The sequence below is a fragment of the Mus musculus genome, chromosome 15 (assembly GCF_000001635.26).
Source record: "Mus musculus strain C57BL/6J chromosome 15, GRCm38.p6 C57BL/6J".
Lineage (NCBI taxonomy): Eukaryota > Metazoa > Chordata > Mammalia > Rodentia > Muridae > Mus > Mus musculus.
Genome location: NC_000081.6, coordinates 102,136,487 through 102,163,469, shown reverse-complemented (window position 1 = coordinate 102,163,469; position 26,983 = coordinate 102,136,487). Strand labels below are relative to the sequence as shown.

General features: G+C 49.2%; 2 protein-coding genes across 3 annotated transcripts; both read right to left on the bottom strand.

The window, feature by feature from the left end:
- On the bottom strand, positions 1–13,055 carry Soat2 (sterol O-acyltransferase 2). Of its 2 annotated transcripts, NM_146064.1 has the most exons (15): positions 12,758–12,895; positions 12,309–12,364; positions 10,186–10,322; positions 9,450–9,509; positions 9,102–9,209; positions 6,382–6,658; positions 5,789–5,858; positions 5,313–5,397; positions 4,871–4,916; positions 4,627–4,756; positions 2,783–2,880; positions 2,320–2,418; positions 1,326–1,461; positions 771–916; positions 34–573 (listed from the first exon to the last, which is right to left on the bottom strand). In NM_146064.1, the coding sequence occupies exons 1-15, from the start codon at positions 12,834–12,836 to the stop codon at positions 523–525; spliced, it is 1,578 nt and encodes a 525-aa protein (NP_666176.1). In that variant the 5' UTR covers positions 12,837–12,895; the 3' UTR covers positions 34–522. The 2 variants fall into 2 exon arrangements, 1 of the variants encoding a protein (NP_666176.1); XR_003951371.1 differs by lacking the exon at positions 2,783–2,880 and having other exon boundaries at positions 1–573; positions 12,758–13,055.
- Positions 13,056–13,957: 902 nt separating this feature from the next.
- On the bottom strand, positions 13,958–19,284 carry Igfbp6 (insulin-like growth factor binding protein 6). The gene is made up of 4 exons (NM_008344.3): positions 18,586–19,284; positions 15,492–15,625; positions 15,246–15,368; positions 13,958–14,290 (listed from the first exon to the last, which is right to left on the bottom strand). The coding sequence occupies exons 1-4, from the start codon at positions 18,920–18,922 to the stop codon at positions 14,168–14,170; spliced, it is 717 nt and encodes a 238-aa protein (NP_032370.2). The 5' UTR covers positions 18,923–19,284; the 3' UTR covers positions 13,958–14,167.
- Positions 19,285–26,983: the final 7,699 nt, after the last annotated feature.

Here is a 26,983-nt window from a genome sequence, read left to right as displayed (position 1 = left end):
TTTTATTTTATGTTCAAGATTTATTTATTTAATGTATGTGAGTACACTGTCGCTGTCTTCAGACACACCAGAAGAGGGCATCAGATCCCATTTCAGATGGCTGTGAGCCACCATGTGGTTGCTGGGAATTGAACTCAGGACCTCTGGAAGAGCACTCAGTGCTCTTAACCACTGAGCCATCTCTCCAGTCCGAGACTAAGATTTTTATTGTTGCATTGGGAGAAGCAGAAAGAACCAAACGTGTCAGACTTTGGTGTGCCCTGTTCCTCTGAGTCTCCGCACACTTGGAGAGACATGAAGGGAACCTGTGCCCAGTCCACAGAGGGTAGGTGCTCGAGTCACACCATACTGAGCCTGTGGTCAGCTGACCACAGAGGTGGGTACCTGAGTCCCCATGGCCCCCTGGAAGGTCCTATGTGCAAGTCCCTGACTCCAAATGAGGTAGTGAGGAACCCTGGCTCTGGGCTTTGCAGGCAGAGAAGAGCTTGATGCTGTCATCTGTGTAGCATGAAGCCTTGACTTCTAGGGATGGCAGGACCAAGAGCGGGGTGTCACCATCCCCCAGAATGTTGTCTGTGTTAAGAAAGGGTAATTATGAGTGAGGTCACTCTTGGTGACACACATTATGAGTCTAAAACGTGGTGAGTCCCCTCCCCCAGCCATACCCTGTCCCTGACCATAGCTATTGAATAGATCAGAGCCCAACATGGCTGGCTGCTGGATGCCCTATCTTGCATGGGGAACCTGGAGAGGAGAGCTTTTTGTCTTACCTGGGGCAGGGGACAGTGTCGACGAGCATACCACTCCTGGCAGTATAGGCTGACCTGGATGCCCTGGCCCATGAAGAGAAAGGTCCACATCAGGATGTTCCAGGCTGGACCTGTGTGCCTGTCGTTCATGGTGAAATTCAGCAGCCCTAGGTGTGAGGCAGGTTGTCAGTGCCTTGTCTCCTTTTGCCTCCCATGCTAGGGGCTGGGAAGGGATTTACACAAAGGAAACCCTCCCTCCCCAGATAAGACCTTGACCCCAGCTGCAGAAACTCCTAAAGGTCTCAGGAACTGGGAGAAATCCGTATTGCTCAGTTTACCCCTCAGTTCCTAAACCATGCTGTATTTCCAGCCATACCAAGCTTTCTTTCCCCTTCCCTCCTCCTCCCCTGATCAAATGCTTTTCTGTGGTCAGAAACCTTTCCCCACGTCCCTCAGGATATGGATGCCTATTGCCTGCCAAGGTCGCCCACACAGCCTTCTCCTTAGCATCTCAGGAGCAACCTGGCCGCCTCCCACAGGCTGCCTCCCATCTAGGGCCATAGAGGTTGCACTCACCCCCGAAAACAAGGAATAGCATCAGCATGACCGGGTAGAAGAACCCCAGGACGAAGCAGAAGATATACTCATGAACCACCGCAGACACCAGGAACACTCCCAGCATGGCCACCCCGCGAGCCCGCCTGCCTAAGAGCTGGGGGGCAGAGATGAAAATGAGCACATCTCGGGCAGCGCCTTCACAGAGAGTCCCTCCCTCTTCGTGAAGCCAGGAAGGAACGGGATTCAATGGGAAGGGTGTGGCAGCCCATACTAATCTCATTTAAGAGCAGTGTTCTGACCTGTCGGTCCATCTCTGTGTGATTTTACTGCTTTTGTATTTTGACAGTGTTGGAGACCAGGGCCTTATGAATGCTAGGCAAGTGCTCTGCTACTAAGAGTGTCCCCATCATCAACTTCCATCATCACCGTCATCACCACCATCAGCAGCACCATCATCATCACCACTGTCACCACATCCTTTGTTTTTGTTTGTTTGTTTGGTTGGTTGGTTTTTGGTGTTTTGAGACAGGGTTTCTCTGTATAGCCCTGGCTGTCCTGGAACTCACTCTGTAGACCAGGCTGGCCTTGAACTCAGAAATCCACCTGCCTCTGCCTCCCGAGTGCTGGGATTAAAGGCGTGTACCACCACGCTCGGCTCCAACCTTTGTATTTTTGAGACAGAGTCTCTCTGTGTAGTCCAGGCTATCCTAGAGCTCCATATGTAAGCCTTGAGCTTATAGAGATTCTCCTCCTCTGCCTGAGCCACCATACTTGGCCCCCTAGTCTTATATTTTGTGTGCATGAGTGTGCAGGCCAGAGGATGTTGTCATGTTACTTAAGCCCCTTTTGTTGTTTTCTGAGAGTCTTGTGTGTCCGGAACTCACCGGGTAAGCCAGGCTGGCTGGCCAGCAAACCCCAGACATCTGCCCTTGTACGTGAGTGAGGCAGAATAAAAGGAGGAGAAAGTCCCCTGTTGGGACCGAGAGAACTAAGGAGTGTGTACAGCTCATACCCACAGCCCATCTTGATACACATAGCTGTACAGCCAGTCATGGACCACGACGTTCCAGGTGCGGTAGTAGTTGGAGAAGGAAGTCGAGTTCCACCAGTCCTGCGGGGAGTGTGGATTTGGGAAGGAATGGACGGGAGATCTCAGGCCCCGGCTGCCGCTCCCCACCCCCACTCCCACCCCCACCAGCTCCCTAAGATCCCTCTCCCAACCCGGCCCCACTCTCCTGCCTCTCGGCAGAAGGAGAAGAGAACCTTGCTGCATCATCCACACAGAAGCAGTCAGCCCTGCCGCCTAGAGGTGAAGGACTGGCACCATCCCCACACCCTGAGGCCCACATTGCTCACGGCTGGAGACGAACAGCCCTGCAAGGTGGCGCCCACTGCAGTCACCCTCTTCCCCAACTCCGGGCCCTTGGTCAGCCTCCCCAGCTACAGCTCTCAGCTAGCCCCGGTCCAGGCCGCACCCGGTAGAACATCCTGTCTCCAAACCGCAGCATCTCGGCGAAGGCGTTGAGCCAGCAGTGCAGGAAGGCGAAGAAGATGAGGAGCAGCATGAAGATGCCTAGCGGGCAGGACAAGAGGTGCAGCCCCGCGGCCCTGACCGGGCTCTCTAGAGAGCCTTTGCCCAGCCAGTAGGCCCCCAACACTGAGCAAGCAGGCATTCACCGTTCACGCGTTCCTTAACACGCATATTTGCTGGTGTGCTTGACCCTGCCCTAGGCCTGAAAATCAGAAATACAGACTCACACTGCCCCTGACCCTTGGAAATTCATCATATCGAGACAGATGCACACGCGGTGAAACCCATATATGGATCATGGTCAGGTATAATGGAACTATTGATATGACAATCGGGAGTGTCCCAGGGGTGTATACAGAACAAGGGTGAGATTACTGAAAATATGGCTGAGAAAGGAGTGTGACTTTGAGGTGGCCACCTGTAATCCCAACAACGGGGAGGCCAAGAAGACTCAGGGTAGCTAGACTGAATGACGCAACATGGCACTATCTAAAAAAAAAAGTATGTGCAATAAAAAGGAAAAAGAGGACTGGAGAGATGGCTCAGCATTTAAGAGCACTGACTGCTCTTCCAGAGGTCCTGAGTTCAATTCCCAGCAACCACGTGGTGGCTCACAACCATCTGTAATGGGATCTGATGCCCTCTTCTGGTGTGTCTGAAGACAGCTACAGTGTACTCATATACATAAAATAAATAAATATAAAATAAAAAAATAAGCCGGGCGTGGTGGCACACGCATTTAGTCCCAGCACTCGGGAGGCAGAGGCAGGCGGATTTCTGAGTTCAAGGCCAGCCTGGTCTACAAAGTGAGTTCCAGGACAGCCAGGGCTATACAGAGGAACCCTGTCTCGAAAAGCCAAAAGAAAAAAAAATAATAATAATAAAAATAAATAAAATAAAAGTTAGAAAAAGATGATGAGAGAGGAAGACTGAGTTTAAGGCCAACCTTGGTAGAGGTGTCTCAAAAACAAGCAAAACATTAACATAAATAATTATAAACACTCAGAGCAGATGCAGGCGGATCTCCAGGCTTGAAGACAGTCTGCTCTACAGAGTGAGTTCCAGGAGAGCCAAAGCCACACAGAGGAACTCTGTCTCAAAAAACAAAAACAAACAAACACAAAAAACAAAAAACCCCAACCAAACAAAACCAAAAGCAAACAAAACAATTGAGAGTTCAAGTCCCTTTTGAGAAACTTAGTCAGACCTTTCTCAAGGTAAGAACTGAGGGCCTGGAGAGATGGCTCAGTAGTTAAAGAGCACCAACTGTTCTTCCAGAGGTCCTGAGCTCAATTCCCACATGGTGGCTCACAACCATCTATAATCGGATGCCCTCTTCTGGTGTGTCAGGGATAGCATGCTCATATACATAAAATAAATAACTAAATAAATCTTCTAAAAAAAAAGATTTAAAAAAAAAGGGTAAGGAGTGAAAAGGGGATTAGGGGTGTAGCTCAACAGTAAAGCCATGTGTGAGGCCTTGGGTTTACTCCCCAGTGCAGAAGGAAGGGATGTGGACTAAGAGAAGGAAGGAAGGCAGGCCTTGTAAAGCAGGGTCATGGATTATTAATCTGCAGGAGGAAAATCATCTGGTAGGCAAAGCCAGGCCCAGGCCGGAAAGGGAGAATGTGAGTGGGGGAGCTATGTTACCAGCTACAGGAAGATGCTGGTAATGAACCTGGACAGGAGAGGCAGGTGTAAGGAACTCAGAAACAGAGTGATGATTTCCCTGACAAGCCTCCCCTCAGGGTTGGACACAGCCTTCCGTCACCATGACGTCATGCTTACCTGGCCCCGTGGCATGCAAGATGGAGAGCAGCAGAGCCCGGGTGCTGAAGGGTTCCCGGCTCATGTTGGCAAAGACAGGGACACAGAGGCGGCCCAGGATGAAGCAGGCATAGAGCAAACAGCCCAGGACCTGCAGACAGAGTAGGACACATGGCTTTGGCAAAGCCACTGCCTCCTCCCCAGCCCCCCCTGCTTCTAAGCCTCCACGAGTTACAGCTGGCCATCTTCTACCCCATCTCCTGACCTGGGCAAAGTTCTTGGCCACATAGTTCCACCTGATGCTGGGTGTCCTGCAGCAGTGAGAGAAAAACATGGTGTTCACCCTTTTCATTCTCTGCTTGGTTCCTTAGCCCTTTCTCCAAGGCTCCATCCATTGCACAGGCCTGAATGGATTCCCTGGGGTGATGGGGGCGGACCTAGGATACTTTGAGTTCCCCAGAGCAAACACAATAAGTGGGTGTTTAGTTTAAAAGTCACTAAAGGTGCCCAATCATGAACAATTTCTGGGGTGTGGAGGACAGAACTGGATTGATCAATTGAGACGCTGGATCATGGCAATGTCCAGGGCAAAGGAAGGCGCAGACTGTTTCCCTGTTACATCCTTAGGAACAAGAGGCCGGTGCCTGCAGGAGAAGAGTACCACCCTTACTAGGCTTGAGCATTTGGGGAGGTGGGCAGGGTCTTACCTGGGGTATGTCTCTCTGTAGATAAGTGTAGGGCAGAAGAGGAAGTAGAGGTAGCTGGAGAAACTTGGGGGGCTGATGCCCTTTCCTGGGCAGGAATGAAAAGTGGGGGTCAGGATAGGGAGGGCAGAACTGTGGTAACTCAGGGGGCGGGGCTGGACTGGGCAGGGGATCCAGGGTGTGTGTTCGGTGCCGCTGAACTCGCTCTCATTCTAGATGGGCTGTGGCCAGAGCTTCCTTGGGCAGCCACCGCCCACTCTCTGTCATCCCTCTCTTTCCAGATTGGGACCAGGAGGTCTGGGTAACCGTGGTTCTCTCAGAAGTGGGCCTGAGAATGCTCATGTAGAAGGCCACTTAGCCCAGCTAAAAGTCAGAGCTGTGTCTGCTGGACAAGCGGCTTTCGAGGGCAGAGCTTTGCATCTTGTGGTTTCCCCAGCAGCTAAGATCACGATCCAGTCCACAATGGTGGGGGACCTCACCTCCTCTGACACAAAAGATCCCAGGCACAGTCTCTCTCAGGAAGGAGTAGCTTTTCATCAGCAATCTGACCTGAGGTGGAAGGGAGACCAAGTTGCTATGTGGTTCTAGAAAATAACCTCTCTGTACTCAGATTTACCACTGAGAGGCAAGCCAATTCAAGACCTGCCTTGCCCACAGTTTCTGGTTTTGTTTTTGTTTGTTTGTTTGTTTGTTTGTTTGTTTGGTTTGGTTTGGTTTTTGGTTTTTTATTTTAAGATTTATTTATTTTATGTATATGAGTACACTGTCACTGACTTCAGACACACCAGAAGAGGGCATCAATCAGATCTCATGTAGTTGCTGGGGATTGAACTCTGGACTTCTCAAAGAGCAGCCAGTGCCATCTCTCCAGCTCACATTTTCTATTTCTTTGTTATGACTTTGTAGCTTAACAAAGACTGGGCTGGGACGAAGGATAAAGGGAGAGAGAGTCTTCATCCGGCCAGAGTCACAGTGTTACCTAGCAACCAAACCCAGCTAGCTCGGCCCTTGTGAACGCTGCCTATCCTTGCCCATTCTCTGTTGACCCTTCCTGGAGTCCCTGGGGACTCACCTGCTCAAAGACCAGCACGCAGCGCGAGGCGGGCGGAAGCTCATGCCTCACTGACACGTGCACCGGCAGGACGCAGAGCACCACAGCGTGGGCAGCCAGCAGAACGCAGCCCAGGCTGGCCCCCAGCATCCAGGCACCCCCAGCGCGCGGCCTGGCCCACAGCCACAGGGTCTGGTAGGGCACTAGGAGCGTAGACAGGAACATGGGAACCCAGGTCATCAGCGCCAAGGGCAGCTGTCCGAAGCTGAAGAGGAGTAAGTCAAACTCCAGCATCAACCTAGGCAGATGGAAAGGAAGACAGTAACGGGGGCAAACTGAGCTGGTTGTTATGTTTTGTTTGTTTGTTTTTCTAGACAATTCTCATGTATTCATGTATCCCAGACTGTCCACGAGCTCACTTATGTAGTTGAGGATGACCTTGAACTTCTAATCTTCTTGCCTCCACCTCCTTAGTACCAGGATTCAGGCGTAGGTCACCTTAGCCTATGCATGCACTGCTGGGGTCAGACCCAGCCAGGGTTTCCGGGATACTAAGCAGGCCCTCTACCGATTCAGCTAGATGCAGAGCCAGCTGAGGGTTCTTGAAAGGCTGTGTTCTTAAAGTGTTTGGATTAGCTCCGGTACCGAAGGGACTTCCAGTGCAGGTCCTTGTCTCAGACACGGGATAGGCTTGACCTAAATGACCTTTGAGCCCCTGGTGAGTGTGAGTGTTGCAGAAGGTCTCAATATGACAAGTATTAGGATGTGGAGGTGAGCTTTCATTTTATTTTTTATTATTATGAATTTGGTCCCTCCGGTGTGTCTATAGTTGTAGGCCCAGGCTCATGGAAGGCTCCATGCTCAGTGTTTTGCACGCCTGGGTGGAAGGTATTAGAATTTGCTTAAAATCTCAGTTACCTCAGAAGCTGAAGCAGGAGGATAGAAGTCCTAGACTAGGTATAATCTGCTGTGCACTGTGTGAAAGCATCACCTAGCAACAAAAATCTGATGGCCAAGGTGGGAAGTAGAAGGTGGGACACCCCCAGAGAGAGACAGAGAGAAACAGAGAGGGATAGAGAGACAGAGACAGAGTCAGAGAGACAGATAGTCAGAGACAGAGCGACAGAGAGACACACAGCGACAGAGAAACACAGAGCAGAGACAGAGAGACAGAGAGAAGGGGAGGGAACTTGGGGAAAGAGTTAGACTCAAGGGAATTCATCACCAAGACATGAAAGAGGTTGGGTGTTTGAAACTGAGGAGAGGAAACCAGCTACGTGGCAGACATAGAATAGTATAAAAAGGTTAATTAAGTTATGACCTAGTTGGGGAACAAACCTAGTTTAAGGCCTAGATATTAATTCATGATTAATAAGCCTCCATGTCATTATTTGGGAACTGGGGCAGACATGGAAAAGACCAAGCAGTTACACTAGACTAGCTAGGACATAGGAAGCCCTTGTATCAAAAAAAAAAAAAATAAATAACTTTTAAAAAAAATGTGTTGTTTGAGACTAGAGAGATAGATCAGTGGTGAAGAGCATCGACTCTTCCAGGCTCAACTCCCAGCATAGCACTCACCTGCTGGTTCACAAACATCTCTAACTGCAGTTCCAGGGCAACAAATCTTCTCTCTGCCCTCTTTGGGTACCAGACACAAGTGATGCAGAGCCATGCAGGGAAAACATCTATATACATAAAACTAAATTTAAAAATTAAAATAAAAAAAAAAGAACGTGTGGCTTATAAAGGTGAAAAATGGGAGCTGGAGAGATGGCTCAGTGGTTAAGAGCACTGACTGCTCTTCCAGAGGTCCTGAGTTCAATTCCCAGCAACCACATGGTGGCTCACAACCATTTGTAATGGGATCTGATGCCCTCTACTGGTACAAAAAGGTACATACAGATAGAGCACTAGTACATAAAATAAAAGTGCAAAATGCAAACGGGATTTTTGCGGAGGATATAAATTAGTTGGTAGAGAGCTTCCCCAGGATGCGTGAAACTTCTAGGGTCAATCTCCAGTGTATGCCTGAAATCCCCGCACTTGAGAGGGGGACACAAGAGGACGAGAAGTTCAAAGTCTTCCTTAACTACATATTAACTTCAGGCCCATCCTGGGCTATGAGATTCTGTCTCAATCAAATAGATTCATACTGGAAACCACCTCAATAGCTGTTAATAAAGGACTGCGTGAACTAAATGTGGGTCTTCCACTTTCCGTAGTCACTAAAGATCAATAAGCTGACAAGACTTGGCTATAAAATCAGATATCTCACTTATAAACACCTCCAACAGCACGTATCTTGTTGGTTCTTATGGACATATGTATGTGAATGCGCAGGGAACATTCTAGAGCAAACTCAAACTATTAAACAAACAAAACCACCACCAGGCCTGCCTGGCAGTGGTGGCCCACGCCTTTAATCCCAGCACTCAGGAGGCAAAGGCAGTCGTATCTCTGTGAGTTTGAGACCAGCCTGGTCTACAGAGTGAGTTTCAGGATTGCAAGGATTACCCTGGGAAGCCCTGTTTCAAAACAAAATAACAATAACAAATAAACAAGCCAGACCTGGTGGCTCAGGCCTGTAACTTTAGTTGCTTGGGAGGGAGACAGAGGCAGAAGGATCAAAAGTTCTCAGCCACGGGGCTGGAGAGGTAGCTCAGTTAAGAGAAGGTTGAAGGCAGGTGTGGAGAATAGGCCAGGATATCTGACCAGGTCACTGTTTCAGGGGTGCCTACCTGCCCTCATCAATGAAGTCGATGGCCAGGGTGCTGATGATCAGGACGCATAGGCCCGCTATGAACATGTGGTAGATGGTTCGGAAATGTTGCACCTCCATTAGCTCACTGGAAGGAAGGAGCCCGAGGGGCAGGGAGGAAGCATCTTCAGCGGCCTGCAGAGGAGCTCAGGGCAAGCTTGTGGCTGGAGCTTCTCCTCCTAATTTGTCTTCCTCAACATGCCAAGGCAGCACCCTCTCCAGAGCCTCTCAGCAGACCACCAAAGCCCATGTGTGAGAACTGTAACATCCGTGGGACCCCCCCAGCCAAAGCCTTTCTCCTCATCCTTTGTCCTCACCCCCAACTTACTCGATCAGTGACTTGCGGGTGATGAAAACTTTCCGTTTTCCAGGGTGTAACTCTTGGGTCCTAGATTGAGACAGTTTTCAGAGCCAGGCACCAGAGGAAGAAGAGAGACTGCAGGGCAGTGCCGTGTGGAAGGTAATAAGAAGCAGTAAAGCTAGCCGAGGAAGGTAGATGGCTGAATGAGGCCTGGAAGATGGAGGAGTGTGTGTGTGTGTGTGTGTGTGTGTGTGTGTGTGTGCATGCATGTGAGCACATACATGTGCACATGTGCATGCATGTGCATACCCGTGAATCTGTGTGCTTGTGTAGGCATACACGCATGTGTGGGTATGTGCATTTGTGTGTGTTTCTGCATGTGTGTGCATGTGTGCATGTGTGTGTATGCATGTGCACGAGCAAAAGTGCATATGTGTGTGTGCATGCATGTGCGTGCATGAGTGCCTGTATATGCATATGTGTGAATGAGTGCCTGTGTGTGCATGTGTGCGAGTGTGTGTGTGTGTGTGCGTGTGCATGTGTGTGCATGCATGCATACGTGGCTGTGGGCATTTGTGTATGTGTTTCCACATGTGTGTACATATTGCATGTATGTGTGTGTGTGCATGTGTGTGCCTGTGTGTGTTTAGAGAGACAGGGTGATCAGGAGAGAAGAAGGGAGGCTGAAGGCAGGGTCATGTCAAGGCTGGCAAAGGGGCCTTGCATTCAGCTAGAGGAACACTGTCTTGGGACCCTCACTCACTTGCTTGTAGAATCTGGGGCAGCGGAGGGAAGAGGTCTGTCTTGTTTGGGGTAAGCTTGCATAGCCTCCCATAGGGCCCGATCCAACAGCTCTGCCAACTCTCTCTGTGCTTGCTCCAGAAACTGTGTCTTCACAGCCTATGGGACAAAGCCAGGCAAGAGCCCATTGTCCTTCCTGTCAGCCGTTCCTTTCTTTCACACTTTATTGAGCTTCTCTCTGAACCTTGCACGTTAAGTGCTGGGGAGCTAAGCATGGCGCCTGAGCTGCCCCAACTTCTGTCTCCTTCCTAGAGCATCAGTGAGAATAAAGAGCCATAGCAGGAGCAAACACCTGTGGTCCAGCTGTTCAGGAGGCTGAGCAGGAGAGTGGCGATTTTGAGCCCAGCTCAATGACAGCAGGGGAGAGGCTGTTAGTCAGGTGGCCTCCAGTCCTCAATCATTGACCTCTGAACTGTGACCTCACTAGCAGGAAGATCTCACCAGCTGGCTGTGGTTCTTGCCCAAAGGCCACTGTTTTTTTTTGTTTTTTTTTTTTTGTTTGTTTTTTTGTTTTTTTGGTTTTTGGAGACAGGCTTTCTTCGTGTAGCCCTGCCCTCAGACTCACAGACTTTCGACTGCCTCTGCCTCCCAGGTCCTGGGTTTAAAGTCATGTGTCACCACCGCCCAGCTAGCCCAGTTCTTTTTTTTTTTTTTTTTTTTTTTTTGGTTTTTGGTTTTTGAAGACAGGGTTTCTTTGTGTAGCCCTGGCTGTCCTGGAACTCACTCTGTAGACCAGGCTGGCCTCGAACTCAGAAATCCACCTGCCTCTGCCTCTGCTTCCCAAGTGCTGGGATTAAAGGCATGCGCCACCACACCCGGCTCAAGCCCAGTTCTTTTTAATTTATAGTTGTAAGCAAACCTAACAGATTATTTATCTTAAGTGTGTGTGTGTGGGGAACGCCAGGGCCAAGAAGTGGGAGTGGGTGGGTGGGGGAGCAGGGCAGGGGGAGGGTATAGGGGACTTTCAGGATAGCATCTGAAATGTAAATGAAAAAATATCTAATAAAAATTGAAAAAAAATTGTGGATAGGGGAAAGAAATCTAGGTTGGCATTATCCAAACAATGTTACCAGACAATTTAAGTGAGGTTTTTGAATATTTATACAAAAGCTGCGGCTGCTAAGATATTCCAGTGGGTAAAATAATTTACTATGTAAACCTTGTGACTTGATTTTGATCATGAACTCACAGTGGAAGGAGAGAGCTGACTTCTAAAAATTACACAGACATATACAGACACACAGATACACACAGACATACACACACACAGACAGATACACACATACAGACACACACAGAGACAGATACACGCATACAGACACACACAGACATATACACACAGACACACACACACACACGCAGAGAGATACACAGATGCACACAGAGGAATGCACAGACACACACAGACAGACACACATAGACACAGTACTACTACTACTACTACTACTAATAATAATAATAATAATAATAGGGCTAGAGAGATGGCTCAGTGGTTAAGAGCACTGACTGCTCTTCCAGAGGTCCTGAGTTCAATTCCCAGCAGTGGCTCACAACCATCTGTAATGGAATCTGATGCCCTCTTCTGGTGTGTCTGAAGACAGCTACAGTGTATCATATACATTAAATAAATAAATAAATAAATAAATAAATAAATAAATAAATCTTAGATAAATAATGATTGGGGGGGTTTGTTTGTTTGTTTGTTTGTTGAGACAGGGTTTCTCTGTGTCGCCCTGGCTGTCCTGGAACTCACTCTGTAGACCAGGCCTGCCTCTGTCTCCCAAGTGCTAGGATTAAAGGCATGTACCACAACTGCCTTGGCTACTTTTTATTTCTTAGACAGGGTTTTCTGTAGCCCAATCTGGTTTGGATGTTATTGTGTGGCCAAGGGTGACCTCAAACTACGGATCACCTGGTCTCTACTTCCCAAGTGCTAGGATTACAGCTGTATGCCATCACACCAGTTGCCATCACACCAGTTGCCATCACACCAGTTTTATGTGGTGCTGCGCATCAGGTAGATTGGCACTCTACAAGTTTAGCCACATCCCCAGCCTGTCCTTTATGACTGCCGTGATCCCTCACCTCCATATGTCGAGTCCATTGCACCAAGTCTGGGGTTCCGTGTGTCCTTGCGTTCCCTAGGAGGAAGAACCAAAGGGGACTCACTAGGGAGGAGTTAGGTGTTCTGTGTGCTCACAGCCTCCGTTCCCAGTCAATATTTAGAATCGTGGGTAGAGCCACTAGCCAGGGAAGTGACACACACAGTGGCGAGAAAGAGCCTGATGCAATTGCTGGAAACAGGGGACCCAAAACAAGGAAGTACTCCATTCACCCCTAATGAAGGCCAAACCACGCTCTGAACATTTCTCCATTGCCAGTCCGCGTGCTGGGGGGAAAAGGGCAGAAACTGCCTTCTCTGGCTTCCCAGAACAGCCAGAGGAAAGGAAGTGGCCTTAGCGGCTAGCTCTTACACACACCCATCTCAGGCCCGCCTGAGTGTCTGGAGCGTGGGGGATGGGAGGGCGGCTCACCTTCTCCTCCACGGGCTCCCTTCTCCTGCTCCTCTCCCAGCCCTTCTCTCCTCCGAAGCTGGGGCACCTTTGGCTGCATGGTGCCAGTGTAGAGCGGACAGCACACAGCTGTTGTCTGTCTTCTTCCTTTCTTTCTTTCTCAATCTACCTACAGAGCTTGTGTCCCACTCAGAGATCTGACAACTCCAGGGACTAAAGTCCTTTCCGGAGCCCCGTTGAGGGTTAGATAGGTTATCTGCAGGCAGTGTTTCTCATACTCTGGCCCTGCCTGTGGCTTTCACAGCTCTCTCACCACAACCACTATGATCAGCTTCACGCTATTGCTATTTCACTTTCGGGAGTGAGTCTGTGCATCAGGTTGTGAGGGGGACTTTGCTTCCCCGAGGCTTATCACATAGCTTGGCTCTTCCTGGCTCTCTCTACCAAGACTGAAGGTCAGGGAGGGACCAGAAACATCTTCGTGTACCTTGTAGTCATTTTTCTGAGGGCACAGGATGAGGCCTGTAGTGACATGTGTGTGCAACAATATTTTTGTCAGGAGCTCTATTTGTGTCATGTGTGATGGTCGAGGCCCCTCAGTGTCAGCTCTTCCCTACACCTTGGGTTACCACATAAGCAGAAAGGGCAGACACACACTTATTCAACAGTAAATAGCGCCAGGGGTTGCCTTGCCTACCTATGTAACTTCAGGAAAGTGGACCAAACTTTTTAAGCTTCTTCTGAAAAAAAAAAAAAATTATGGGACAAAATGTCCCTACGTCATCAGGTGATTGCCAGCACAAATAAGGTAGTCTGGAGGTAGTCTGGATAAACCATACAGAGCCTGAGCACATTTGTTTCTTTCTGGTAGGCAGTAGGGCAGGTGAGTGCCTTGGGAGTTCCACTTTGGCAAATTCCTGCTGGGGATTAACTATTAATCCTCCTCCTCCATCAGTCCAGAGGTCAGTGATAGAAGCAAGATTGTAATCACTGTGATCTCGGACTGAGGCCAGGATCTCAGTCAGTCCCACAAGGGAGCTCCGGGTGGGTATCCGGGTGAGGATAAAGAAAGGGCTTGCTGCCTGTGGCAGTGGCAGTCTACTGTATTCCAAGGGCAATGGAAGAGGCTGGCTGTGCTCTGCAGGGAAGGTAGAAACACTATGACCAATGGGAGACAGTGAGCACGAGGCCCCAGATCTGAATGAGACAGACGCAGAGACGTAAGCCAGAGACACCCCCCCAATACTGTTTTATTAGTACACAAGCCAACAGCAATCTTTCTAACTAGCTGTGTAAAGGCCCAAGGGTGACAGGGACAATGGGGTGGGGCGTGAAGGTGGGTCTTGGGGCACAGAGTTATTCATTGCTTCACATACAGCTCAAATGACAGCCCCCTGTTCCTGCTGGCGTCCTGGAGGCTCCCTCGGGGCTTCACCCACTGCTCCTGGCAGAGCACTGAGTGCTTCCTTGACCATCTGGAGACACTGGCAAAGGCTGGCCCATCGGATCCACACACCAGCAGGGGCCACGGCGATTCCCCTGCGAGGAACGACACTGGGGAGAGAGGTGCAGGTCAGGGTGAGGTCCAGGCTTTGAGCAGGAAAGCATCTGAGAGCTCTTAGTTGCTTTACCTACTGAATAGGGCCCACTCTGCTAGGCCAGAGCAATAGCTTTCAAAATGCAGTTTCTGTCAACAGCCCAACATCACTTATGTTAGAAACTTGTGTTCACAGGCTAGCCCAGACCTACTGAGTCACAAAATGCAGAAGGGGCTCCACCAGCACCAGCTCAGACGCCTCCAGGTGATTCCCCAGGGCTCCCATTTGAGGCCACCACAAGGCCTTATCCTAGAAGAGACTTTAAGTCTCCCATTGCAATTGTTGGCCTTTGTTTTTCTTTCAGATCACGCTAGAGATGGAGCCCACAGTACTGCTAAGCAGAGCTTTGCCAACGAGCTATAAACTTCTTTTCATTTTACATTTTGTTTTGAGACAGAGGCTCGTGAAATTTCCCAGGCTGGACTTGAACTCACTCAGAATTCTAGGAGCCTGCCTGGTCCAGGCTTCCTCAAGTCCATGGAAAGATCTCCTGTGGAAATCTCCAGCCCTCTGTCTTCCTACCAGCCCTTCACTTGTAGCCTAGGCAAGTCTTGAAGTTACAATCTTCCTGATGTTTTTCATATCTATGTGGGTCTTAAAATTGGAAGAAATAGTTTTGTGTGTGTGTGTGTGTGTGTGTGTGTATCCATCCTTTTTTTGGTTGCTGTTTGGCTGGTTTTGGTTTTTCCAGACAGGGTTTCTCTGTGTAGCTCCGGCTGTCCTGGAACTCACTACATAGACCAGGCTGGCCTCGAACTCACAGAGATCCACCTGCCTCTCTCCACCACCTGGCTGTTGTTTTTGGAGACATGCTCCAGCAGAACCAGCATCCTTTTTGCAGCTTTGCATCAAGTACCCTTCCTCACTGCCGCGCACAGAGCTTGCACAGAGGACAGGCAGCTTCTTCTCACCTGCTGCTTTCGGTAGAAGCCTCTGAGGTCACAGTTTGGCACATAGAGCCCACGTGCTCCGCCTCGGAAGACCTCAGTCTGGAGCTGCTGCAGTACTGAATCCAAGTGTCTGCGGCAGGGGCCCTAGAGAAGGACAGGGGTGGGTGAGGGCGGTACTCAGGATTCTAGGAGCCTGCCTGGTCCAGACTTCCTTGAGTCCAGTGGAAATCTCCAGCCCTCTGCCTTCCCTACCACCCCCCCACGCACCATCTCACTATCTTGAACAGGATTGGGCCGTATAGGGGCAGCAGAGGTCCGTGGATTCTTCTGCCGGTCTCTGTGGTTTGTGTCACGAGAGCGGGAGGCACCTCCTTGGGGTTTGCTCTCCTTTGTAGTCTCCTCTGTGGCCACAGGAAGAGTGGGAGGGGAAATCAGAGATCAGTCAGAGCAGAGACCAGCAGCCTCGGAACCTAGGTCCACTTCTACCAGTAAAGTGAGAGGGACTGAAGGATTCAGTCTCTCCTGGCTTTACCCTAACTGCAATTTCTCCCTCTAACAAACTATACTGCTGGGTATGGTGGTGTGTACCTATAATCCCAGCACTTGGGAAGCCTAGGTAAGAGAACTGTCACAGGTCCATGGCCAGTCTAGTCTATTCAACAGGAGCTGAAAAGATGGCTCAGCAGTTAAGAGCACTGGCTACTCTTCCAGGGGACCAGAGTTCAATTCCTCAGCACCCTCACGGTGTCTCATAACAGCTGTTTGTAACTCTAGTTACTGGGAATCCAACCCCATTTGTAACCTGTGGTACCCCTGTGTAGCCATGTGGTACACAGACATACTCATACAGACAGACATACTTGCTGGCAAAACACCCACACATGTGAAATAAAAATAAAATCCTAGCTGATAGTGGCGTATGCCTTTGTCCCAGCACTCAGGAGGCAGAGGCAGGCAGATTTGTGAGTTTAATGCCAGTCTGGTCTACAAAGTGATTTCCAGGATAGTCAGGGCTACATGGAGAACCCGTCTCACCCCCCACAACCCTCCCCCAAATCCCATGAGTACAAAGTAGTGTTGGATATTTTCAACCTTCAGGATTCCTTTGAAAAGACCTGCCTATTCCACTAGAGGCCAGAAGAGGGCACACCAGCCCAGAAAGATGGGCAAAAGAACAGTGGATTTGTACAGTGTGTGTGAGGTGTGTGTGTGTGTGGGGGGGAGATAAGAGGGTGTCAATAAGGATCCAGTGGAATGTCCCTGACATGACCCCTCAGTAAGTCAGTCCACCCCTCCCAGCCCTGAGATGTTACTTTGAGGGCCTTACATGGGGACCTCTTGCTGGTGTGATGGCTCAGTGGGTAAGAGTACCCGACTGCTCTTCCAAAGGTCCAGTGTTCAAGTCCCAGCAACCACATGGTGGCTCACAACCATCCGTAACGAGATCTGACGTCCTCTTCTGGTGTGTCTAAAGACAGCTACAGCGTACTTACATATAATAAATAAATAAATCTTAAAAAAAAACAACAACCCGGCAGTTGTGGCGCACGCCTTTAATCCCAGCACTTGGGAGGCAGAGGCAGGCAGATTTCTGAGTTCGAGGCCAGCCTGGTCTACAGAGTGAGTTCCAGGACAGCCAGGGCTACACAGGGAAACCCTGTCTCCAAAAAAAAAAAAAAAAAAACAAAAAAAACAAAAAAACAAAAAAACCAAAAAACATGGGGACCTCTTCCTTTTTTGTCTCAGCTCAACCCTAGTGGTCTAGGAACGCTTGGGTTCAACCCTTAACCAGGACAAATTGAAGGTTGCAGAAGGGGCAGAAAATAAAAGGTTTCCAACCTGCAGGGTGCATCTGGCTCTGGAGAGCTTCTGGGGTCCTGGGAAAAGCTCAGGACGCAAGTAAGCCATAGCTAGGAAAAGGCTGAGCTGACGCAACATGCCAAAAGATAAGCTCACACATGTTCTTACTCCGTTCCCTCTGCAGTGTCAACGCTGTTGTCTGTCTGGGTACCATATCTTCCTCAGACCTTGTCCCTCACTCCCCCCATTTAATGCCAAACTGGGATGATGCTTCAAACTGCCTTCTCCAACCAAAACACACCTTCTCAGAGGAGCCCTAGAACCCTGAGCTCTGACACTAGAAACTGGAGCTTCAACCCCTCACTCCAGTGTGCTCGTGTGTGTTCCTGTGTGTATGTGTGTGCTTGTGTGTGCTCATGTGTGTATATATGTATGTGCATGCGTATGTGCCAATGCACATGTGGGGGGACTCATGTATGCATGTGCGTGCATGCGTGTATGTGTGTATGTGCATGCATGCATGTATTCTTGTGTATATATTCATGTGTGCATGTGTGTGCATGTGTGTGTATGTGTGTGCCTCTGTGTGTATGGTGTGTGTGTGTGTGTAGGCTGGCCTGAGATTATGTAGCCAAGGCTGACACTGACTGACCTTCCCGCCTCCACCCCTAAGCACTGGAATGGCAGGCCTGCACTGCCAAATGATCCAAATTCATTTCTCATCCCTTTCTATGGAAAAACCAGGGACTTGCTATCTTCCATCTCCCGTTGCTCTTCACCCCCATCTTTGGGGTGCTGACTCACTCTAGTCCCACCCACCCAATGACTCAGTCTTCTGTGTTCATCCCTGGGATAGGGTGGGGCTGGAGGGCATCCAATTCCTACCAGGTTTAAATCATAAGTCTGATTTGGCAGATTCCTTCTCTTCCCACTTCTTCAGCCCTCCCCAGGCCCTCTAGGGCCTGCTCACTGCCCCGGTGTCCACTGCCCCCGTGCCCACCGTCTGCAGTGCCTGCTACCCCCGGTGCCCGCTGCCCACTGTGTTTACTCCCCCGGTGCCGATGCTCCCGATGCCCACTGCCGTTCACAGTGGCACTGAAGGAGGAGCAGGAGACATTTCTTAGTGTGTGGAACTAGAGTTTGAGATTCCCTTTCCTCCTCCTCCATAAGGAATCTAGGTCCTGTCTCCAGTGTGAGCCTGGAGAGCCATGGCGTTGACCCTGCGGGGTATAGAGGAAAGCTGAAACTCAAATCCTCCATCCTCCGCCTACATACGTCTCTTTCCCTTTGGAGAAAATAGATAAGGGAAAGGGAGAGCAGAGGAGAATTCAGACATCTCTCTTGCTTATTCTAAGGTGCCCCTATCAGCCTTATAGCTGTCCCCTGACGTTTCCACTTCACGTTCCACTCAAGGCCCAGGAAGAACCAATGGGCCGGTCCCAGAGGCTTGAAGAGGCTGCCCAACCTGCATCTGTCCAGATTCCTACCAGGAGAGACTTGCTTCTCCTATCTCAGGTAGGCAGGTGGGAAGCGGGGAGGGAGGGGGGAGACATGGACTCACCCGACGGCCCTCTGGCGCGTTGACAGCGGCCCTGGCCGATTAGCAGCGCCCGCAAAGGCGCCTCTTCGTTCTCTCGGGGTTGGCACTGCAGTCCTGGGGCGCACTTAGGGCTGTAGACCCCGCACGGTTGTCCCTCTCTCCTGAGACAGCCTCCGGCTTCTGTACAGCCGTCTGCAGGCGATCCCGCGTCTTCCTCCTCCACGCAGCCCCCGCGACAACCAGTCTGCATCCCAGCGCCGCAGCCGGGGCACCCCGCTAAGGCGGACCCTGAGCCCGCAGCGAACAACAGCATTAGCAGCATGAGCAGCGGCTGCGTGGGCAGCCCATCCCAGGTCATGGTCAGAGTTTTTGCCCTGTACACTCCTTCCAGAGAGTCCAGTGCAGCTGCTGCTGCGGGCTCCTCTTTAAGAAGCAGAGGTCTGGGCCCGGCCCCTTAAAAGCCAGGTGAAGGGGGAGGGGAAAAAGGCAGTCCCTTAACTGGGTGGACTGGAGGGCCACCCACCTGGGTCCACCCGGCTTTTCCCTCCCTTCTTCTCCGCCGCTGTTTACTTCCCAAATTGTTCTGATGTTTTTTTCTTGCTTTGTTCCTGGGAATCTCGCCCGGAATTTGGGAGCTGTACATCTGGCTAAAGGGATTGTGGAGTAGGGAGGAGTAAAGGGGAGGACAGAGAAGGTGAACCGTGAAATCCAGTTAGCATGAGTGTATGTGCAGGAAGATGAGGAACCTGTAGATAGTGTGAGAATATTGGGGTGGGGGACGGTGATAAAGGTGACCCGAGAAGGGATAGTATGGGGGTGGAGATTGGGGGTCGGAGGGACTGTGCATCGTGAAAGAGATGTGTATAAACGCTAGGAAAGATGTCAGGCATATGGGCAGAAGCTCCCACGGAGGGTAAGAAACAGACCCAGAGAGAGTTGGTAAAGCAAACGGGGAAGGTAAAATAAAGACTCCTGGCCTGTGTCTGTGAAAAACAAAACCATAAAAACGCAAGACCTAGCCTTAGAGACAATAATAGGAAAAGCTGGGGCTGCTGGGGGTAGAATGAAGACTGCTTTATGAAGAATACACCTTGAGTAAATGTAGAAACCCTCGGAGACCCCGGAGCTGAGCTGGGGACGGAGGTAAAAGTAGGGGACTGTATTCTAGATGCATTTAGGGACAGTGGTCTGGCCACAGACTGGGCCTCACTCTCATCTCTGCACTTCAGATTAGCTTGTCTCTCCGTTGCTTTTTTCCTGTCTCCTTTCTATAGTCGTTCTTTGGGTCTTCTGGATTTCTCAGGCTGATCTGTGCCCAAGATTTGGGAAGGAACTGGTCGGAGAATTTCAGTACCAGATTGCGCAGTTGCCTCTGCTAGTTGGCTGCTCCTGTTCTGCCCATCGAAAGAAAGGCGTGTGCCTGCTCAGCGCTAGGCAGAGTCCCACTCAAGGCAAGGGTGGGCGGGTCCTCAGTACTCCTACGGCTCTCAAGAAACAAGTGGGATTGCTACATTGGACCACCCCGCCCCGCTCAATTCTGAGTTATGCAACAACAATCTCATTCTTTCCTAAAACAAGGGCCTTGGGCAGTGACTAAGTTTAAATTCTGGGCCCCCAAGCAAGAATGTCAGCACCGGCTTCCTGAGCTTTTAAGCAGATACAAAAAAAAAAAAAAAAAAAAAAAAAGCCGGAGGCTTCTCTGAGATTTTAGGTTTTAACAGAGTTTAGAAAGCGATGTTTTCCCCGTTGCCATGAGATACAGATGCTGATTGAACAGGCAGGAAAAAGTGACTGTTATCGTCCACCAAGGCCCTGGAGCCTCCTCTCCATGTTCTGACCCCAGCGTGGGGAGCCTTGGTTCCCGTCCAAGCCCTTATCCCTACTATTTATTTACTTTTTTCACTGCACATGTATCTAGCTAGAGTCTTTTTTATGGACTCAGGTGATACGTATTCTGCCAATTCAAGACAAAATAAAGTATAAAAGCAGGTTTATTGGGGGCAGCTCCCGGGAGAGTTCACCGACCACACAGGAGAGGAGGGGGTTAGTGAAGTCACCCAGCAGAAGGAGACAGAGAGGAGGGGGAAGAAAAGGAGAGAAAGCCATGAGCAGGGAAAGAAGAGATGCAGAGAGACAGACAGACAACCAGAGAAAGACAGACAAACTTCTGAGGGAGAGGAAGCACAGCCCCTGGGTTGGAAAATTCAAAGTAGAGGGCAGGGTATGCCAGTGTCCCGGTAACAGATAGGGACTGAGGGATGGTGGGAGAAAGAACCTAGAGGCCAGGTCCACTTTGGTAAGTGAAAAATGCACCTCAGCTGCTTGTCCCAGATCTGAATCCCAGCATTATGTTAGCTGCTTCTGAAAATGATGGAAAAGACAATGGGAAGATGGAAAGAAGATGACTCCTTGTTGGGGTCTCGGTGGTTCTCCACCTTTGAGAGGAAATCCTAACTCTTTGCTAACATCTAACATCCACTACTCTCTAGTTCCTTCCTAGATCCCCTCCCTGTGGTTCTCCCCCCCCCCATACCAACCCCCAGTGCTCTCTCTGTCCCTCTCTGAAGGCTAGCCCACCCCTACCCACCACCATAACCCTCCCACCCCCAGCTCTCAGTCCCTCTCTGCAGGCTAAGCAGGGCTGCACTTATCAACCAGCAGACTCTTTCTCTTTCCCCATCTTTCCACTCTGAATGCCCAGAGATTCATGCCATCCCTGGCGGGGTGCAAGCCTCCTTGCAGACAGAGATCCTTGCGTTCTGCTTTTCTTTCTTTTGAGATGCCTTGGTACCCAGAGAAGAGACGCGGAGCACAGAGTGTGGCAGGCCCTTGGGCTGGGGTGTGAGAGTTTTCATGAGCACCTTTGCTGAGGTGCTGGTGCCAAAGCTTTGGTAGATTAGCCTCGGGGTATGATGTAGGTTTGTCCATAAACTTGTTTTGACCTTGTGTCACAGACCACACTCATTGCTGAGGCTTGAACCTCACGTGTCCCCATGGCGTCCTCATGGGGTAGAGGGAGAGGGCTGCCTGAGTTATTTTCAGCTTTAAGGTTCACAAGAAGGCTGCATACCTGATCCAGGACAGCTCAGAGATGAGGTCCTGAGAGAAAATGCAGGTCTGCAGTAGGCCTGTGGTGATGACCCTAGCAGATGGATGTCCAGCCTATTTTCGGCCCACTGGTCTTTCACATCCTTCGTACCTACTGGGCTGAAGTGATGTCCTCTTGGATTGAGTAATGGCCTCTTCCTCAAAAGCCTTTGAAAGGAACTCTGTACATACTTTCTCACCATAGAGCTCAGCTCTCTTTTGGCATTCTTAAGGATAGAGCCCTGTTATTACACACGGATCCAGCTGTTGGGTCACCTTCCCCAGAACCTTTGACAGTTTCTCATCTTAGGGCTTGAGCTGAGGTAAGGGCAAGTGAAGGTGAGGCATAAGAGCTTTTTCAGAGGTAATTTCTTTCCAGGTCCTCAGGCTTTCCGAGCTCGACTCTTGGAGATCGAAACCCTTTCTGGATTCTGCCACCTCTTTTTTTTTTTTTTTTTCCATTTATCTTCTGTATGTGAGTACACTGTAGCTGTCTTCAGACACACCAGAAGAGGGCATCATGTCTCAGTACAGATGTTTATGAGTCACCATGTGGTTGATGGGAACCTCTGGAAGAGCAGCCAGTGCTCTTAATCATTGAGCCATCTCTCCAGCCCCCTGAATTCTGCCACGTCTTGCTGGTTTTATTTTATTTTATTTTATTTTTTTATTTTTTGTTTTTTCGAGACAGGATTTCTCTGTGTAGCCCTGGCTGTCCCGGAACTCACTCTGTAGACCAGGCTGGTCTACAACTCAGAAATCTGCCTGCCTCTGCCTCCCAAGTGCTGGTATTAAAGGCGTGCGCCACCACTGTCCGGCTCTCTTTTCTTTTAAAAAATTAAAAATATTTTTTAGCCAGGTGCTGGTGAGGCACACTTTTAATTCCAGCACTCAGGAGGCAAAGGCAGGCCAATCTCTGTGACTTTGAGTCCAGCCTGGTCTACAGAGCAAGTTCCACGACAGCCAAGGCTACACAGAGAAACCCTATCCTAAAAAGCAGAACAAAAAATAAATAAATAAAAATTTTTTATTAGACTAGCCCAATGCTGTGTTCCTCAATTCTTATGATTTACCTCAAAATGCTGCTTATGCAGCTAAACCCCCCCCCCTCTCTCTCTCTCTGTGTGTGTGTGTGTGTGTGTGTGTGTGTGTGTGTGTGATAGGGTTAGGGTTTAGGATTAGCACCCACGCATGCTGTGGGCAGGGAGAACTATAGGTGAGCATGGCTGCATCTGGGGGTCAGGGCATTCAGGAGGCCCTGAGCAAGAACATGAGCCCATATCAAAAGGGGTCAAGGATCTGGCCCCTCTATCTCCTTCTCCCCAACATGTTCGTTGTCCTTAGGAGTCAGGGTTTGTGATGAATGACCCAGAAGCCATCTTCAAACTCCTTTTGGAAACCTAGGTATTTTTTCATCCTTTGTAAAACATTTTTTGATGTGGGTTTTTCGTTTTTCGTTTTTTGTTTTGTTTTGTTTTTTTTGTTTTTTGTTTTGTTTTTTTTTTTTTTTTTTTTTGAGACAGGGTTTCTCTGTGTGGTCCTGGCTGTCCTGGAACTCACTTTGTAGACCAGGCTGGCCTCAAACTCAGAAATCCACCTGCCTCTGTCTCCCAAGTGCTGGGATTAAAGGCATGCACCACCACTGCCCAGCTATTGATGTGTTTTATTTTATGTGTAAGCGTTCTGCCTGCATGCACATCTGTGTACTGTGTGCCTGCAGAGGTCAGAAGATGGCATCTCAGATCCCCTTGGAACTGGAGTTATGGGTTGTTGCCAATCACCAGGTGGGTGCTGGGAATATAACCCAGGTGCTCTGCAAGAGCAACAGGTGTTCTGAACCACTGAGCGCTCTCTAGCCCTTTCAGTTACTTTTTAACAATTTTATTCATACATTAATCACACCTGCCCCTAACTTCCCTGTTACTCCTCCTAGACAACCCAAGAAATCCCCTCTCCCACCTTCATGGCCTGTCCCTTTTTTTCCTTCTTTTCTTTGGAAACCCCTTGAGTCCAATGAGCGCTGTCTCCTGGCACTGACTGGCCTTCCTGGCTTCATCTTAGGAGACATCTCATCTTCATCTTAGGCTTCATCTTGTTCCTGTGGCCATGGCTACTGTGAGTTCACGAGTGTAGCAGCCACACCACATTGTAACAGCCACACCACATCCAGAGGACAGCCTTTTGCAGTACTCCTCCCTACCCTCCAGCTTTTAACCCTCTGTTCTCATGAATTAAAAGGGTTCTACAGAGCAAGGATGGAGTCATTAACCCATGTGGACTACAACCGTTCCTGAGGGCTGAGAACTCGATTTTGATGTCCTCTGGGGAAAACTTCTTTACTCCATTCAGTAACCCATCTCCATAGCCTTTAAAGAGTGCTGCGCTCTCATCCCTACCTGCCTCATCCTGCGGCTTTGAGGTTGACCTGACTGGGGAGATGGGGAAGGAAGAAACAGCAGGCACCCACAAAAAAGCTGGGATCATGTGGGTGATGCGCTCTTTTGAAGGTGGACCAGCAACTGGAAATTTAGCGCGATTGCCATCTACAGCTGGATCACAAGGCTGGTTTATTACACACAGCTGAAGCAGAAGATTAATTGCCTAGCTATCTCAGTAGGGATCTCCGTTGAGGTAGTGAAAAATTTAAACAGGAGGATAGTGCACACCCTTAATTTCAGCTCTTGGGAGGGAAAGGCAGACAGATCTCTATGTGTTTGAAGTCATCCTGGTCTGCATAGTGAGTTCCAGGCAGCCAGAGCTACTCGGTAAGAACTAGTCTCGGTTTTTGTTTTGTTTTGTTTTTGTTGTTGTTTGTTTTTTTCCTGTGTTGGGAATTGAACCCAGAGCCTTGAGTTGGAGCTTGCTAAGTAAGAGCATTCTAGTAAGCTACAGCCCTAACTGCTATAATTAGCTTTTCTCTCTCTTTTTTTTTTTTTTTTTTTTTGTCATTGTGGGGAATGAACCTAAGACCTTGCCCATGTCTGGTAAGTACTCTACTAACTCAGTTACAGCCCTGGTCTTCCTGCCCAGCACTGTAGAGAAGTATCCAGTTAGAATCACATGGGACTCGTCTGAGGTCTAAACACATTGATGCACAGTTGGCTTTAATGAATGAGTGCTGGGTCTGGCGAGATGGTTCAGAGTTACCAAACCTGTGTTTAACCCCTGGGACCCACCTGGTGGAAGGAAAGAAGCAACTCCTGAAGCTGCTCTCTCATCTTTATCCACTTAGGCCATGTCAGGCATGCATTCTACCTCCAGTAAATAAAAAGTAAATACTTATCAAAACAGGTGCATGTCACCACACCTGACATTGCACAGTAAATAAACGAGGCACTGCATAAGAGTGAATCGTGATTAGGCTGTGTTTGCTCTAAGTTATTCTATATTGTGTAAAATGGTGGCTTTCAGGCTGTCTTGCCTTGTGTGACTCGTACAAGTAGTATCTGGCTCTACTTGGAGTGGGACTCTGCATATACATACCACTAGCACTACGTATGAATCCTAGACTGATAACTAAGAGTGAAAAGGTGGCCTGGAGAGATGGCTCAGCGGGTAAAGACATTGACTGTTCTTCCTAGAGGACCCAGATTCAAGTCCCATGAATCCATAGGGCAGCTCACTGTCTGTAACTCACACAGATGGTGCATAGATTATATATATCAATATATGATCTATCTATCTATTTACCTATATACAAAACAGACACATACACACACACACACACATATATATGCAGGCGAAGCACTAAAGTAAATAGTTAATTTAAAAAGTGAAAGGTAGGGCTGGAGAGATGGCTCAGAGGTTAAGAGCACTAACTGCTCTTCCAGAGGTCTTGAGTTCAATTCCCAGCAACCACATAGTAGCTCACAACCATCTGTAATGAGATCTGGTGCCCTCTTCTGTATACATAATAAATAAATAAATCTTGTTTTTTAAAAGTGAAAGGTACCACTCTATAAATGGATCCAAATACAAACGATTGAGACTATACAGTCAGTGGGCGTGTTAAAATCACTTAAGTGTCATCAGGTTCAAGAAAAACGGCGGGAAGTGATGGTGCACGCCTTTAATCCCAGCAGTTGGGAGGCAGAGGCAGGTGGGATTTCTGAGTTCAAGACCAGCCTGGTCTACAGAGTGAGTTCCAGGACAGCCAGTGCTACACAGAGAAACCCTGTCTTGAAAACAACAACAACAAAAAGAATGTATTAAACATAATCAGACCAAGAAACACCCTCAGTTGGACCCCATGAGGAAGGTGTCTAACACTCTGGGGACAGTGGTCCCTACCAACTACCTTGTGTGTGCCTCAAAGGACAACAGAGAAATGCTGACTGTTTCTGGGGCTTCAGCCCAACTGGGGTCCACAGCTGATGGAACCTACTCGCATTACGGGTTGCCCACGTATTCATCCATACCCAGTCTCACATTTTGCCTCTGAAGGTGTTCAGCCCTGTGACCTGCAGCTATGGCTGCATCCCAGGCTGGAACCTTCAGCAGCTCCCCAGCTAGGTTTGTTCTCTGGCTGCAGTGACTTTGCACTCTATCAGCTCTTGTCTCTAGTAAGGCCTCTGAACTCTTGAATTATGCTGTGGCTTCTTTAACCCTTTTCTAGCCATGTTGTTAACCTACATAAGTACACACAGGATATGTAATCTGTGACCCAAGAGTTAGTAATTAATATTAAAGTAAAAGTTCATGTGTTTGGTAAGGGCCCATTATCAATGTAAATCAGGTCTAATTGGCAAATTGCCGCCAATGAAGCTGACATCGCTTGCTGATGTATTTGATACTCAATAAATTTAGATGTGGAAAGACACAAATATGTTCGTTTATGTTTCTGACACAGGATGAGTCTTTCTGGAAAGAATATTCAGTCTTAAGAGCAAAACGTTGAAGTCGTCCAAGAATCCCAATTCCTTCCAAGGACAATCATACCCTTTATAGGAGGTGCATGATAAAGATTAGTATCCTTTCCGGTACATTCTGACCCGAGCTAACTTTTCCTACCAAGCCCAAGCCCAAAGAGCACCCGGGTTTCATCCCACTGTGCCTTTTGCATATGTTCTCTCCTGTTCTGGAACGCCTGTCCTGGAATGAACGAACGTGGTGCAAAGGGGTGCTCCGGAGAGAAGAAAGCATGTGGTGCCAGCCGAGTGCTGCCGCTGTGGAGATCAGCCTCTGGCTTCTCACGCGTAAAATAGGAGATAACATTAAAAAAAAATCCCCCCCCCCATGCCGTTAAGTGGCTCAAAAGGACATTCCAGAGAGGTTTTTAGCATCACTTCTGGCTCTGGGAACACGAAGCTCGCGCACGGGCACAGGGACCTAC